Below are 16,590 nucleotides of genomic sequence, written 5' to 3' on the forward strand. Positions count from 1 at the left end.
AGAGCAACCTTGCTCATAGCCCAGCTGCCAATAAACTGTTCCTGACGGTCTTACATGGTAATTTGAGTGGAATATTAGTTCCTAATTTGCACATGAGTTGATATGCGATCAGTACTGATGTTTTGTGGCAGCCCAGATTTGAATCTCTCTGTGTTCACAGTACGGCTGATTGAACATAAAGTAATCTATCATTGTTCCACACTAATATGGTGCTTATACGTCATATCTGTATAGTCGTTGCTTTCTAGGTTTTCAGTGGCGTTTTTGAGTTAATTTAAGAATGGACTTACAGAGGTTCATGTGAAATGATGAACTAGTTGAGAACGTCAAGTAAACAGTAATGTTTTCCTGTGACTGTGTTTTGCTATTGGATTTTCTGTTTATTTCCTTGGACTTCTTGAAGATATGTATATGATGTTTATCACTAAGTCGAAACCTACTGCTGGATACAACACCTTGACCCAATGTACAGGAAATTCCAGTTGTAAACTTCAACGACTATTAGAGGGGAGAGTGGACATTATATTTTTAATCGAAACCCATGTCTGGGAACGTACCGTTTCCATTCTAAGACGCTTTCATTTAAAATGTGTAATACGTCCACATCTGCTTTCACTCATGCTAAGTGGTCCTGCATACTTGATCATCCTACAAAATGTACTGGACCTGTCCTTGGAAGCTTTGCTAGTGAATGTGCATCAGGCAATGTGATTTCAACATGTAGGTGCACCACTTTTTACACATGGTTTGGAGGCATCTCAACAGACAGTATGGTGAAAGATGGATAGGCTGAGGTGGTTCAATCATGTGGGAGCTGCGATTGCCGGATTTAACTCCTATGCACTACTTCTTGTGCGGTCTTATGCAAAGTTTGATTTATGAAACTTCTGCAGAGACGGAGGAAGATGTGATGGGACGAGTTCTGGCCGCTGTACGAAAAAATGAACAGTCAGCAAGTGTGATGGAGACAATTTACAGGAACATGCTCCTTAGATTCAATGTCGGTAACAACGTTGGTGATCGTCACATCGGGCAGCTGTTGTAATGCATCAGTACTGTTCTGTATGTACAGCATTCTGGGTTCTTTTTTGTTTTGGAGTAATGTAAACATGTAATGTTTAAGTGTTATACAAACATATGTGTTTAAGTGATAAATGGGTGTTCTATTATGTTTTCTTTTGCATCCTTATTTAATAACGGTATTGCGTCACGTCTAATTCAACTCCTCAAGCAGGAGTGGCAGAGTTAAACACCTGAACTGGAACTGTCATAGAATATGAAGGGTACGTTTCCAGATATGGGTTTTTATTCAAAATTTTTTGTCCTTACTCCGCTCTACAAGTCCTGGAAGTTTATAACGGCAATTTTCTAACGCCCTGTATAGCCCTCTAATCTGAAACATCTTGTAATGTGGAGGGAGGCTATTTGCAGAATAATTGCTGTGCACTCCCATTTATGGTGATTTGTTAGATCTAGTTCTTACACATGGTGTCAATGATAATAGCTAGCTTAAATACATTAGCTGTCACAGTGAAGTGCGTTACTCATTTATGTGTCACCTATTTAAGCCTGTTCTTTGTCTGTCGTCGAGTTTTTTCGTTTTCAAGACTGAGGCGAGTTCAGCGAAGAGACAAATGAGTAGAGGTGCGTCAGACCTTATAAAGCAATGGTTGGAAACTTCAAACAGGCGACGGATGTAAAATTTTGAGGTGAAGGCAAGACAGTGCCATTAAACACAGCGAAATTATGGATAGTCTGTGTTTTAAGAAGAGAAGTTTACATTGAGTTTATTAATTAGGAGAATACAAACAGAAGTGGGCTTCAGTATAAGAAACCAGACTGTCATTTGAAACATGTTCCGTTTCTTGCATTATCATGATTTGCAGTTATGCAGCTGAATCATTTTGTCGTTTTGCCATGGAAGTGAGAATATAAAATAATAATGAATAATGCTAATATAAAAAAACCTACCGAGAAATGTGTGCAGTAAAACTAATTACCAGTGACAGACTGATCTGCTACAGTTCCACTTAATAATAACAGAAGTAGTAACCACTCATTCAGAAAATATATTTCGTCTGGTGCATTTGTTGTTTCAAGCAGGAGACTGCATTTCTTCAACATTTATTCGATTCTATGTCGTCTGATTCGATTTTCTAATTATTAAAGAGTAAAGCTGATAACTGAAGACTACACACTCGAATGTTCGTGTTTAGCGCATCGTAGAAGTTCAGACTTCATAAATGTTTCCCGAGTATCGTATTCAAAGGCATTTGTGATGCTACTGTGGTAAATACAGTTTCTTTATGATTGGTGCCTTAAAGTGCACCAAAAGTGTAAAATAAAAAGGAGTCTAGTAAAAGAACTGACTTCACAACTTATTTATTCTTAATTTTACTTTATTTTCAACATAATTATATTAAATTACTTTGTGGTAGATAAAATTACGAAACAGCTGTCAATTATACTATATACTTACAATCAGAAGTAGATTTAAATTGACAAGTCACGTATGTCCCAATCATTTGACTGTATATGACATTTTATATGAAAATAATATGTTGCTAGTGTAAACCCAGCTTAAAACTCTGTATGTTGCTTTTTCGAAATATGTGTTTTGTGCTAGTCGTATGTGTGCCTTTTTGCTATTTCGTTGCCATTAAGTACATTATAGTAATGAGAAGCATATATTCGCTATGATACCTGTCAAGTTTAAACATACATGTCGTATTTGGTGCAACTATATTTCGCAAACGGAAGATGTGTTTTGTGCTAGATGTATATATGCCAGTTTACTATTTAGATGCCATTGAATATGGTATAGTAACGGAAAGAACTGTATTACAAATCCAGTTGTAAATATATATACGTCATATTTGGTGCAACTACTATTTCGCAAGCGGAAAATAATCGTGATAACGTATCCGACGTATGTAACATCTCTGGCACTGTTATTTAACGAAAGTGCTGAGAAGCACCGCTAGATGTCAGGCATGTATTGTAGTCTGTATGTAATGGGTGGTTCTCCTTGGATTTTGTTTGTGACTTAGATTGTGACACTAATATCAGAGCATTAATATTTTTTAATTAGTGCAAGCGAAATTTTAAACAATATTAATTTGTGCCGTAACGCTCCTACAATATGCATTTATTTCTTTTATGCCTAGGAAATTCTGTAAACACGTCTGTTGTCTCGTTCTCTTCCATTCGAAACATTGCACGGGTTGGTTGTATAATGTCTATCTTTGCTCGCTAAGAAAATTACTCATTAAGGGCGCTGCAGGAGAGTGCGTAACTGTACACAAGAGTGATCGTGTTGCAAGTTCTTAAGAATGGCAGCTGTAAACCCGCAGGATAACAGCTCCTTAGATCAAAGCATTCCAAAATGGAAGAGAGAGCTTATCTTACGGAGGCGAGCGCTTAGTCGTACTCTACCCGCCGGCAATGCGTCTGTGAAGTTGACTTGTCCTAGTGTTGTTACCGCTGTGAAACAAGCAGACCAAGCAACGCTTGTCGAAGACGTACCAGGTAAATATCAGCGTCGTGTTCCGACTCCGCCTGCGGCAAGCAAAGGTTCGCTGGAGGAAGTCAAAGCGGACTTTCTCCCCACAGATCGCGGCGGTATCTCATCCTTGGCATTTGCGGAATCGTCAGTAGTTGTCAGTAACATGCGGTTGGTTGAACCTCATGCGGACGCGGGCAATGATTTGATGAATGGTGTTGGCATGGGAAGCAGCACCGTTGCTGTTAACTCGGTGAAGTTTTGGGACAGAATGGGCGAAGAAAAGTTAAGCAAGAATCGTGCTTCGAACAAAACAATGAGTAACAGTGTTGTGTTAAGTGAAAACAATTGTGTAGAAGACAGTGACTCCGACTCAAGTGAAGAGTTGCAGTATGGACCAGGGATAGTCAATAGGCTTAAAGATAAATATATGAGTATGACTTTACGCGAAAACCAAAGTAGAGTCACCAGGACCTCTTTTAGCAATATGAGGCGAGCAGCCAGCCTGGAAAATCTGATTGATAATGAGGACAGAGACATAGAAAAGCAGCAAACTAAAACACAGCATAGATATACGAAAAAGTCTGATACTCCTAACGATTCCAGTAATAAACATTCCGCGCCTCAGCATCACAGATACAGGGGTATTACTCGAGGGAATGATTCAATGAAACGAGCACGTTCAGTTGAAACTTTGTTAAGATACGATAACAGAACAATATCAGGTCGTTCTGGTGCCCGTGACTTGCCTTCATTTGACCGTGTCAATAAAAAGCAGGCGACAGTTGATTCAAGGAAAAGTGCACAGTTTGTAAAATCACTTTGTAAAGAAGATATAGTCATAGTAGAGAATAAGTCAAAGGCAGACGCCAGTTCTGGTGTTTCAGAAGACAAGCAACATGTGCCAAAAGGCTCGACTTCTCCAAAAGTTCGAAGCCCAAGTGTTGCTTCAGAAACAGAGTGTCTTCCTCCTGATCTTGTTAAACAAGCACTTAAAATTTTTGAGAGAAGGCCAGAATCAGAAACTACTGGCACTAAATCGTTCTCCAGTAACACTACTAAAACTTCAGCAAATGTGGGCACTAGTGGCAGTTTTGTTGGAGCTGTTAGTAAGCCAGTGCTGTCCCCAAAACCAAGTCCTGACAAAATTTCTCAGGTTTCACCAGCCAGACCTAGCTCACCTAGAAAAACGCCAGGAAATGTGGAGCAGGCAATACCTCCCTTTCCACAAAAACGAGGGAGTACACCACCACCTAGTCCATCGCGCTCTCCAAGTAATTTGACTGCCCCCCTGGTAAGGTTACAGTCTCCATCACCGACTACAGAAATTTATAAACTTTTTTCAATGAACGATTCTGATTTAGAATCATCAGATATATCTCACTCGGTGAGTGGCGGTGGCAAAGTTGACACTTCTTCTGACAGTCGAAATGCAGTCGAAGCCATAGATGGGCACTCAAGAGCTATTTCTCCTGTAGCTTTAGAAAATATTAGAAAATGTGGCATGTCAGAGAAGTACCATTTTGTTAATAATAGTGTAGCAGACAAGCCAAAGTCACACCTTCCTGGAGTTCAGCTGGCTGTAATACCAAAATCAAAACCTCCTGTACAAGTCCCATTAAAACCAGAACCTAGTTCGATGCAAAAGCTTTCTCCTAGTGTGAAATCTACAGATCCTCCACAGGTACAAGTAAAGCAGGTTGGCATAATAAAACCAATGGTGACAAGTAAATCCACATCAAATGCCTTTCATAATAATCGCGAGAAGGAGAAAAACTTCAAAAATCGTGAAAAGTCTGCTGATCAAAGTGTTATTCCAATAAACAAACTTTCAGATGCAATTGCTCGTTCTTCAGACACAGGAAAAAGTCAAGTTGAAAACAGTGCGAGTGATATTTTTCCATCAAGAATTCTTAGAGAGACTAAAGGACCAGGGCTGTGGGACAAAAAACCTGCCAGTAATGAACTCACTTATAATTTTGTGAATAGCAAGACATCAATACCAGACTACATTCCAAATGATGGTATCATATTAAGGAAGACACCTGTGAAGCCCAAGGTAAGTTGGAGCATTCTCTTAACAGTTTCAGCTATAGTAAAAAAAGCTCTAATCCATTTTAGTAGCGCTTATGTTATATTGAATTCTAAATTATCTTGAAACCTGAGGTTGTTTCGTTGTATACAAGCACAAGTAATTGTATTGTTTATTTTTATAAATATTGGATTTGATTATTGTGCCTTTAAATTGACAAACATTTTGGGGTATTCAAAGAGACAATAATTTATTAGGAATATCTCCTTGGCAGTTAATGTTAGAAAGAGACTTGAACATGCGTATCAGGTTTTATGTGATATATGTTGGCATAGCGTTTTGAAGTATGTGTGGATTTGTCATTTTGCTCAAATGGAGAAGTTACTACAAGTAACCATCATAACACCAGTTTGTCTTTAGTAGCTCTGCATGTCATCTTTTTGGTCCAAATTGTGTGCCCTCTTGTTAGTGTTACTAATATGCGAGTTAAGAGTGCTTCTGAAGATAATTTCACGTGGGATAGATTAGTAATAATTACTCCTCATGTAAATTCTCTCTCTATCAGTTGAGATGGAATATGTTGATAAATTTCGGTTTAAGCCCAGTTCATTGTGTCTTTACATATGTTGCTGTTATTATTATTGCTGCCTCTCCCCCTTCAAAGGTTTCTTTAGTTCAGTGAAAATATGAACATAGGCTATAGCAGCCCTTCAGGTTGTCATGGTAGGAATTAATAGTAATAGCGAGTAGGCCAATTAGTGGTATTTGGGTAGGTGCAAGAGAATGCACTCATTTATCATGGCCAACTCTTGCAAATTCGTGTGCACAGTTCCACAACTGTAAGGCAATTTTCAGAGTAAATACAAGGTAGAGATACCTTTTAGCATATATCTGTGTTTGACTACTCAATATGATTATGTAGCAGTAAATACTTCTGGTAGATCTACTACAGTTTATTGGATAGACTGTAAGAGGTGGTGTCTCAAGCTTAAGATCTTTGTTACCATTTGACCTTTTGTTTCTTCCAATTGTTTTCAAACGACTATACATGGCACTATACCACTTGAGACTGTTGGTGGTGATCTGTGTAGGTTGTGTGTCCTAGCGTGTGATGTTGAATTGTGAACGGAGAGTACCCAACTCCATGTGTAAAAATTAATGGTAGAGCCTATAGGATATGATCTACTCAAAAACAGAACAAGCTATACAGAGAATTTCTTTGACAGTTACAAACTTGTAGTTTAGGAGTCCAACTGTTCAAATATTCAACTATCATTGTTAGCTGAAGTGTCCCGACTGTACTTTGTGCACAGGTGTGCAGGAAAACGAAAGTTTTTAAATCATGATGTTGGAACTTGGTAAATAATACTTCAACCACCAGAACATAGAAAGAATGCCCGAAGGTAAATGCTGCATCTATAGTAATACCATGTATCACTTTTTTCCTTGACTTTTGGCCTGTCACTAGGAAGTTTACTTGGGAAAAAGTGTGTGTGTGTGTGTGTGTGTGTGTGTGTGTGTGTGTGTGTGTGTGTGTGTGTGTGTGTATCTGTGTATACAATTTGACTTGGTTTAATTCAGTTTTTTTTTTTTTTTTTTCTTCATGAGTGTAGAATGCTGTTTTTGTAGCTGCTATACTTCTTTCTTGCTGTTTCTCCAGCTTGTTTGAGATTTTTGATGGTTGGAGTTAATTTTGCAAAGAGAAAAAGAGCACAACACAACACAAACAATATTTCTTTTGCATATATAGTCTAGGTTATGTTGACAGGTGTCAGTGTGGTTGTGTGTTGGTAACATGACTTCAATTACTTCAGTTAACCCAGTTAAAGTAATGTAGAAATTAATATTCAGTTTTTACATCTGTGTTTGAACTCCAAGGATTATCATAAGGAGTATATAAGAAAATTTTCTTTTACATCGTGAATATTGGGATTTTTGATTCGTACAGCCTATTAAATAAAGTGACGGGGAAAAAATCTGGTTTTGATGAGTTCAGAATTCAGCTGGCTGAAGACACAATAGAGCAGCTTATTCCACCAGACTACGGCAGACATGGACAGCCCTGATCCAGAGTTTCCCCTGTTAGCCTGCAAACAGCAAATTGGACAAATTTTGTTAGGTTTATATATAATATCATATCGAGCAGATGGTTCATTGTATTAAGTTTTCATTTCCACTTGTGTCCTCAAAGGGACACTGCATACCATGTAAACTGACACCCATTATTGGGTGTACAATATGTTGCGCATGTTTGCATGCCAAGTAAATGAAATTATCAGTACAGGGTGTCCCATTTATCTTTACCACCATAAATAACTGTTTGTCCAGATGCAAATAACAAACTGTTTCAATCAAATGTTGTTTAGCCACCAGGGGGACATGAATCAGCATGATTGCCTTTGTTGTAGCTTTGTTGTTTTACAAAGATATGAACAGTTTTATGGATTTTTTTAATGACACCCTTTATTTTTTATTCGGTAATTCATTTCCTCTCATAAAGCCCTATTCAAAAATGTATCACAGTGTACCATTCACTGAAGCGCAAGATTATTAATTACATAACACAACATTGGCTTTGAGCCCGGGATCAGAAACTCGTCAACTTGCTGAAGTTGTCAGAAAACAAATGAAAACCATGTAAAAACATTACACAAACTTGACTTTGACTCTCCTGCACCATTGCCGAGGAGTAGAACATTCAAAGGTGCTCAAAGTGGTGACCCTGGACACTGATACACTGATGCACTTGTTGAATGAAAGAATTATTTACTGCTTACAATGTTGCCTGTTGAAGAGAATTACAAGCAAGCATGATATGTTCCTGCATGTCCTCTGGAGTTGTTCGAATACTGCAATAGACAGCATCTTTAATGCCTTCACATAAAGTCCAGAGGATTTAAATCAGGAGACCTAGAAGGCCAAGTAACTTTTCCTCCTCAACCAATCCATCTGGCAGGATACCTTCAATTCAGAACACGACGTGCATGCAAGGCATTATGTGCTGGACATCCATTGTGTTGATTCTTGTTCTTAGTGGCACTTCATCCACAAGAGGAGAAAGAATTCATCTGAGGAAGTTTGCGTACACTGTGCCGTTTAGCCTACCATTGGTGAAATAAGGGTCAATAATTGTACCAAGCATCCCACACCAGATGTTAACTCTCCATAGACACTGATGTTCCACCTGTCTAAGCCATTGTGGGTTTTCGCTGGATGAATAATGGATGTTCCTTGTATTTACCTGTTCTTTTTTTTGAGAAGGAACATTCATCGGTAAATAGAACATTGGAGGAGAACTTCAGGTCAGCGAGGATTTGCTCCTATGCCCACTGACAGAACTGTACATGATTCTGAAATTCATTCCCATGCAATTATTGATGTAGGCGTACATGGTAAGGATGGAACCAGTGACGTGTAAAAATACGATGTACACTGGTCTTAGGAATGCCAATCTTGTGTTCAAGCTGTCGTGTGCTCACATGTGGATTCATAGCAACGGAAGCGAGAACATTAACTTCTGCAGCTTTGTCGGTGCGAGTGCTACGACGAGTGCGTTCTCGTGGGTTGAAACTTCCCATTTCCTGAAGCGTCGCAACAAGACGAGAAAACATCCGTCGGGAAGGTGGGCTCTTGTCAGGATATCACACTCTGTACAGTTCCGACGCCTGCATAGCATTTTGCCTATCTTCAACAACAGCAATAAAAGAAATGTTATGTTGGTGCAGTTTGTAGGAAGGACAGCTTTTACTGTACTACACAACAGTATTTAAAAGGACTAAAGTACTGTACTAAATGTACCTGTACATACTGAAACAGTATTGCAATTACTTTTCTGCTAACTTACATTCTAGTAGCATTTCTACCTTCTCTTAATTGGTGTATATTCTACTCATACAACTCTTCAACTAACTGACTGGTAGACGGAATGATGGGGTATGCATTCTGCTTGTGTTTACATTTGTCCTCTGTTAACATCAGCACATTACCCTGAGTACTTGCACTAATCGCTGGGAGTGGCAATGTCATTGTTGTGTTTCACTGAATGGTACACTGTGATACATTTTTGAATAGGTCTTTAGGAGAGAAAATTAATTACCGAATAAAAAAAAATGAGGTGCCATTTAGAAGAATCATACTTCTGTTAATATCTTTGTAAAAAACAAAGCTACAATGAAGGCAATCGTGATGATTGATGTCCACTGACAGCTAAAGAACATTTGCTGGAAACATTTTGTAATTTGCATCTGGACAAACTGTTATGTAGGGTGGTCAGGATGAATGGGACACCCTGTACATGAGTAATAACATGGCACTCTGGTTAAGACACCGGATTTGTATGTGGAAAGAGGTGGATTCAAATGCTTGTTTGAGTGATCAGGTTTGGGTCCTGCAATTCAATTAATTCTGCATTCTTCTTTAGCACTATATCTGAAAAGTTTTTCTCTTCTTGTCTAAGCTGCTTATAGTCCACCTTTTACTTCCCTACTTGGTTGCATTTGAGACAAATACCTTCAGAAAACACTTCTAAATTAATGCTAGGTATTAACAAATTCCTCTTCTCAGAAGTGCTTTCTTTGCATTTGCTAGTTTGCAAAAATCCTTTCTACTTTGACCATAAGTTATTTTCCTGCCCGAATGACAACTCGTCTACTTCCCTCAGCATTGCCTGACTTAATTCAAATACATTCCAGTATCCTTGGTTGTTTTTGTTGATATTCATCTTAAGCACTCCTTTCAAGACACCATCCATTCCGTTCAGCTGCTCCTCGGAGTACTTTGCTGTCTGACAGAATTACAGTGTCATCGGTGAACCTCAGTTTTTATTTCTTCCTGAACTACTTGTCCCCTTTCTGAATTTTTCTTTTGCTTCCTTTACAGCTTGTTCATGTCAGCATTATGTAGCCTGTACTTATTAAGTTGATGATTTTGTAACATTGACACCTGTCTGTACCTTCTTTCTTTGGAATTGGAATTATTACATATTTCTTGAAGTCTGAGGGTATTTAGCCTATGTTGTACATGCAAGGTAGAATAGTTTTGTTCTCCTGAGAATATCAAAAATGCTGATGAATGTTTGTCTAGTACAGGGACATTGTGTAGACTTAAATCTTTCAGTACTCTTTCGAGCACTTCTTGCAGTCTCTCTCATCTCATCTTTGTCTACTTTTTCTTCCCTTTGTGTAATATTACCTTTAGTTCATTTCCTTGCATAGCCTCTCTATATGTTCCTTCCGCCTTTTCAGCTTTCCATACTTTGCTTAGTACTAGAGCTCAGATATTCAAACAGCTGCTTCTCTTCTCCTGAAAGCTTTCTTAAATTTTTCTAAGGGCAGTATCCATCTTTCCCCTAGTTACACATACTTCTACAGCCTTGCATTTGTCCTCTAGCAATTCCTGCTGAGCCGTTTTGTATTTTTCTGGAATTAAAATTTTTTGAGATGCTTGTATTCCCTTTCATCTACTTCATTTTTATATTTTCTCTTTTTGTCAGTTAAATTGTTTATCTCCTGCGGTATTCAGGGGTTTATATGAAGCATTGTGTGTCTACCTATTTGACCCTGTCTTTACTATTCATTTCTCAAAGGTACCCATTCATCTTTCGCTGTATTCTTTACCCCTGTTTCACTCAATCATTGCTAATGCCACCTTTGAAACTTTCAACAACTTCTGATTCAGTTCATTCAGGTCCCATCTTTTTAATGTCGTATCATTTTGTAAAATTTTCTTCAGTTTTAATCTACAGTTGATAACCTATAGATTATGGGCAAAGCTGCCATCTGCCTATGAAAATTGCTTACAGTTCAAATTGTGATTTTGAAATCTCACACAAACGATGACATAAACAATCTGCACCAGTGTCACCAGGTTTTTTCCATGAAAAAAACTTTCTTACAGGATTCTTAAACTGAGTGTTACCTAGATAAATTATGCTTTATGCTAAATTCTACTAGGAGGTTTTCTCTTTCATTCCTTTCACTCAGAACATGTTCTACATTTTACATTCTACATTCTGTTCCTTAACCTACTACTGAATTTGTTGCCAATCACAAATTTTCCTTTCTCTTAGCTACCTTGTCTAGTGGATTCTGTGTCTTGTTCATAGTAGCTTGCTTATATTCCTGCTTTCTTGTTATTACACCTACTCCGAAGTTATTCCTATTAGATTTTGTGTAGATTACCCCGTACTGCTCTGACAACAAGTTCTGTTTGTCCTGCTGCCGCACTGCACTAATTCTGACTTCAGCTTAGTCATTTCCTGTTTCAGATTCTCTAACCTGTCTCCACAGTTGAGGAATCTAACATCCAATGCTCTTACCTGTAGAATGCCTGTTTTGTTTTTTCCTGAGGACCTTCTGGGTAGTCCCAACTCAGAGATGCGAACTGGGAACTATTTTACCTTCAGAATATCTTAGCAAAGAGGCTGCCATCATTATCCAGACATACAGTGGAGCTGTGTGTTGTCTGGCGAAAATTTTCTTCAGTTTTAATCTACAGTTGATAACCTATAGATTATGGGCAAAGCTGCCATCTGCCTATGAAAATTGCTTACAGTTCAAATTGTGATTTTGAAATCTCACACAAACGATGACATAAACAATCTGCACCAGTGTCACCAGGTTTTTTCCATGAAAAAAACTTTCTTACAGGATTCTTAAACTGAGTGTTACCTAGATAAATTATGCTTTATGCTAAATTCTACTAGGAGGTTTTCTCTTTCATTCCTTTCACTCAGAACATGTTCTACATTTTACATTCTACATTCTGTTCCTTAACCTACTACTGAATTTGTTGCCAATCACAAATTTTCCTTTCTCTTAGCTACCTTGTCTAGTGGATTCTGTGTCTTGTTCATAGTAGCTTGCTTATATTCCTGCTTTCTTGTTATTACACCTACTCCGAAGTTATTCCTATTAGATTTTGTGTAGATTACCCCGTACTGCTCTGACAACAAGTTCTGTTTGTCCTGCTGCCGCACTGCACTAATTCTGACTTCAGCTTAGTCATTTCCTGTTTCAGATTCTCTAACCTGTCTCCACAGTTGAGGAATCTAACATCCAATGCTCTTACCTGTAGAATGCCTGTTTTGTTTTTTCCTGAGGACCTTCTGGGTAGTCCCAACTCAGAGATGCGAACTGGGAACTATTTTACCTTCAGAATATCTTAGCAAAGAGGCTGCCATCATTATCCAGACATACAGTGGAGCTGTGTGTTGTCTGGCGAAAATAAGGGCTGTGGTTTTCCCTGGCATTAAACTGTTCGTAGTACCGACACAGCAAATCCACATTGGCTATGTTACAATGCCAGGTGAGTCATTCAGTTACCCATACAACTACTGAAAAGGCTGCTGCCCCTCTTCAGGAACCACGTTTGTGTGGTCTCTACACAGACATCCCTCCGTTGCGGCCGCACCTGCAGGATGGCTATTTGTATTGTTAAGACACTTTAAGCCACCTCGTCTCAGCATGGTGTGTGGTTCGTTGGGGCAGTAGGCCATAAGGCATCACATTAGCACACAATATTGTTTATAATGAATGGTAAATAATCGGTAATAAGTGTAGTGTATGTTCAGTTTCCTAAATAACTTCTGAACTAAATACATCGATAAGAAAATATTTTATTAAATTAGATGTTATAATTGATTAATGAAATACCACATAGTTTTGTGAACAAAGCAGTTCCATCTCTTCAGATCTGAAGGCAAGACCAGAAACATAAATAATTCCAACAAGTCGAATCGTTAACTTAAATGTCGCAGAACGCGGAAAGCATGTTTCAGAACAGCTCATATTTCGCTGCAGAATGACAGATTCACTTTGATTTAATTATGTTGTTGCATGTCTAGTGTACAGGAATATTTTTTCTCTCCAGGCCATCGATGGTACTGTATAACGAAAGCGAAACGCGCATGGCAGACAAGTAAAAGCCTTGAAGTTAGTCGGCGAGATTGTTATATGCGAAGTAAATAATTTGAATTACCTGGTCTGGTTCACTAAACATCGATTCTTAATCACTATTCAATAACGTCGCTCGCATACCTTGCGACATATAAAACGATGACATGAATGTTGTAAAACCACATCAATACTCCGGAAGCCACCATACATTGTGTGACGGAGGGCACTTCTGGTACTATTACCTTAATCTCCTTCCCGGTACCATTCGTGAATGGCGCGTGAGAAGAATGATTGACGGTAGACCTGCGTATTAGCTCTAATTTCTCGGTTTTTGTCGTTGTGGTATGTTACGTAACATATGTGTGAGGAAGAAATACGTTGTGCGGCTCTTGTCGGAACATAATCTGTCGGCATTTCAACAGTAAGCCTCTCCATGATGCACACACCACCGCTTGTAGCGTCTGTCACGGTGTGTGTTTTTTAGAGCAGTTCATCTCCGTAATGCTCACGCCGACATCCCGTGACGAAAAGCGCCTTTATTTGTTAGATATTCTATGTTTCTGTCAACCTAACCTTGAGTGGGCCCAAGACCGATGAGCTAGATTCAAGAATCGGTCGAAAATGTTTATTTTTTTATGGATTAATTAATTTCCGTAAGATTCTTCCAATGCATCTCAGTCCGCATCCGCTTTTCCTATAATGTGTTTCATGTGGTCAGTCCTCTTAAGGTCGCTCAAGATTGTTACTCCTAGGTATTTTACGATATTTACTGTTTCCAGTGATTTGTCACCAAGAGTGTACTCACACTAATTGAAAGGATTCTATGCAACTGTAATCCTATAGTAAAGAATAAGAGTGCTTACAAGTAGTGTAATCCCACAAGAAAGGATACGTGCACTTACAATGAACTAATAAAGATCATCTATTAGTAGGTAACGACTGAAGTAATGGAAGAATTCTTAATGAGCTGCACGGTCTGTTACACGTATTTGGTCAGCTCGTTTAAAAGTTTCTCGTAATTATTACAGTGGGAATATCGAGAAGTATTACGCTTCACATACAACTTATTATTATTACCTAAACACATACTGCGAAGAAAAATACAGTTGGAAACGCAAAGGCTCTCAAAAAGTGTCGTTCTCACCACGACATTTCTTTATGACGGATTGTGATAGGTCGAGCGTACAATTAGAGGCATGTGTCTTCCCATAACACACACATAGAGAGAAGGCATCTGATCCCAATTTTCAAGCTCCTTCGTGGATTTTAGAGTCGGTCAGCCAAGAAATTGTGAAAGTTTTCAGTTCCACGTGATCAACCATAAACCTGTCCATCATGTATCAACACACACACCTTATCAATTATTAAACTTCCCAAATTCTATTTTCCAGAATTTTCCATTTATAGTTTCGCAGAAACGGGTGATACGGCTACCCAGTGTCGTTAAACGAAACAGTAGTTGCGATTTTGGTGTACACACTTTTCCACTTATGGGATGAGAATGTTTTTCAGTCATTTTGTTCTTTGGCACGTGAGCTATGTTCTATGCGTTCTTTTTCGGAGATGTTGCACTTAAACGTTGACGCTTTGGTACGCTACCTACAGGTTTCACGGCAAACATCTGCCGCTTCTGGTAGGAAAGAAGTTACAATATGCACCACAGAGCCGTTAATTGGTAACCTTTTGAGGGTGGACTCGAAAGTTAACCCATCTCCGAGGACTTTCACAGTATCGAGATAATTTCCAGTGTGGTTAATTACTGTAAGGCATCCTCATTTTCTCTTGGCATTTTCTGTAAGCTATCGAATTTTGCCTTTTGCCATGCATAAGTTTAAGCTGCACGGCTTCTCCTGACCATGTTGTATTGGCAACTGTTATCTTTTCAACTCGTAGAAACCAGGAAACCTGCCACAGTTGCTGAAGGCGGACTTTGTTATTACGTGGCAGTTTTAAAATAACTGCTGAATATGAAAGTCTCTGCGGATTTGCTGCCAGATCCTAAAATCAACTCTAGTCAATATTTCGACGGTCCAACTATTCTCCATCAGGGGAACGCTGCTGCCTCTCAGCGGGACTCATGGTGGCGCTGTTCTCCTGATGATGGCGAGCACTTGCATTGCCGAAATATCGAATAGAGTTGATTTTTAGGACCCGACAACAAACCCTGAAAGACTGTCAAGAACTATCTCGCGGGGGAAGCCTACAAAGTCAACGGCAAAATATTTTTGAATACGTAAAAATCTGTGGTGGTCAGTTAAGTAAAGCTTCTACTTGCACTGAACACGTTTATTTAGAGACATTGATTATTATCTCGTACAATAGTTTTGTCACATGGCAACCAGAAACAGAATAGGTATGCTCTTCACCGTGTTCGGTGATACCACATCCGCCTGCTACCGGGTGCGTTTTATAATCTACTGGAATGTAAAATATATCTCCGACCATATTTAACTACTTACTTCATCTTTATGGATGTTGCAGCTCGTAGTGCCACAGGACAGTATGCCCGACCTCAGTTGGTGACGTCAGTTTTTTTTCCCCCCTAGGAGAACTGTGTTCTCCAGTAAAGTGTTTTAAGGGTAAAGAGCCTTGTGTAATGCTACTTATTTGTGGACGATTGTGCAGTTTTCTGTTTCTGCGAATACATAACTATATCGGTTCCTGTTACCTTTGAGATACGCTGACTTAAAGATGTCTGGTCCGTAAAATTTACGAATCGCTAACGTGGGGAAATGCTGTTAACACACACATGTTTGTGACTTGTACGGTGAGAATGCTGCTGCAGCGCTGCGGAAGCTGAATCGGCTTTCGACGAATCAGCGTGAAAATATTGTGCTTACTGGTACCTCCTGCTACGACGGTCTATGTTGCGAGTTCTACATAGTTTTCTTGTAAGCGGGATAAGAGTTACCGGAAAGTTATGCCAGTCAATGCAAATAGTAGTAGAGCCAACACGTCCTGGCTTAATGGACTAGTTAACTAGTTCTCTCAAGAGGAAACAGTCCAGTAAGCCTCTTCGTTCATCGATGCTTGGTGTAAGCGTTTAGCACTATTAGGTTAAGAAATATTAACGTTTCTGCATCAAATAGTCACATTATTTTCGATGTCCATTATGTAATTCATGGGAACCAGATCAGCCATATTAACATAGTTTTACGTAT

At 38.9% G+C, this 16,590-nt stretch overlaps 1 protein-coding gene across 1 annotated transcript in view; it reads left to right on the forward strand.

The window, feature by feature from the left end:
• Positions 1-2,610: 2,610 nt before the first annotated feature.
• The window catches only part of LOC126298159 (uncharacterized), a 133,004-nt gene continuing 119,024 nt past the window's right edge, over positions 2,611-16,590 (forward strand). Inside the window, exon 1 of the mRNA XM_049989468.1 lies at positions 2,611-5,561. Within this exon, the coding sequence (XP_049845425.1) occupies positions 3,333-5,561 (2,229 nt within the window). The 5' untranslated portion in view covers positions 2,611-3,332. The remainder of the gene's footprint in view (positions 5,562-16,590) is intronic.

This window comes from Schistocerca gregaria, chromosome X (assembly GCF_023897955.1).
Source record: "Schistocerca gregaria isolate iqSchGreg1 chromosome X, iqSchGreg1.2, whole genome shotgun sequence".
NCBI classification, from domain to species: Eukaryota; Metazoa; Arthropoda; class Insecta; order Orthoptera; family Acrididae; genus Schistocerca; species Schistocerca gregaria.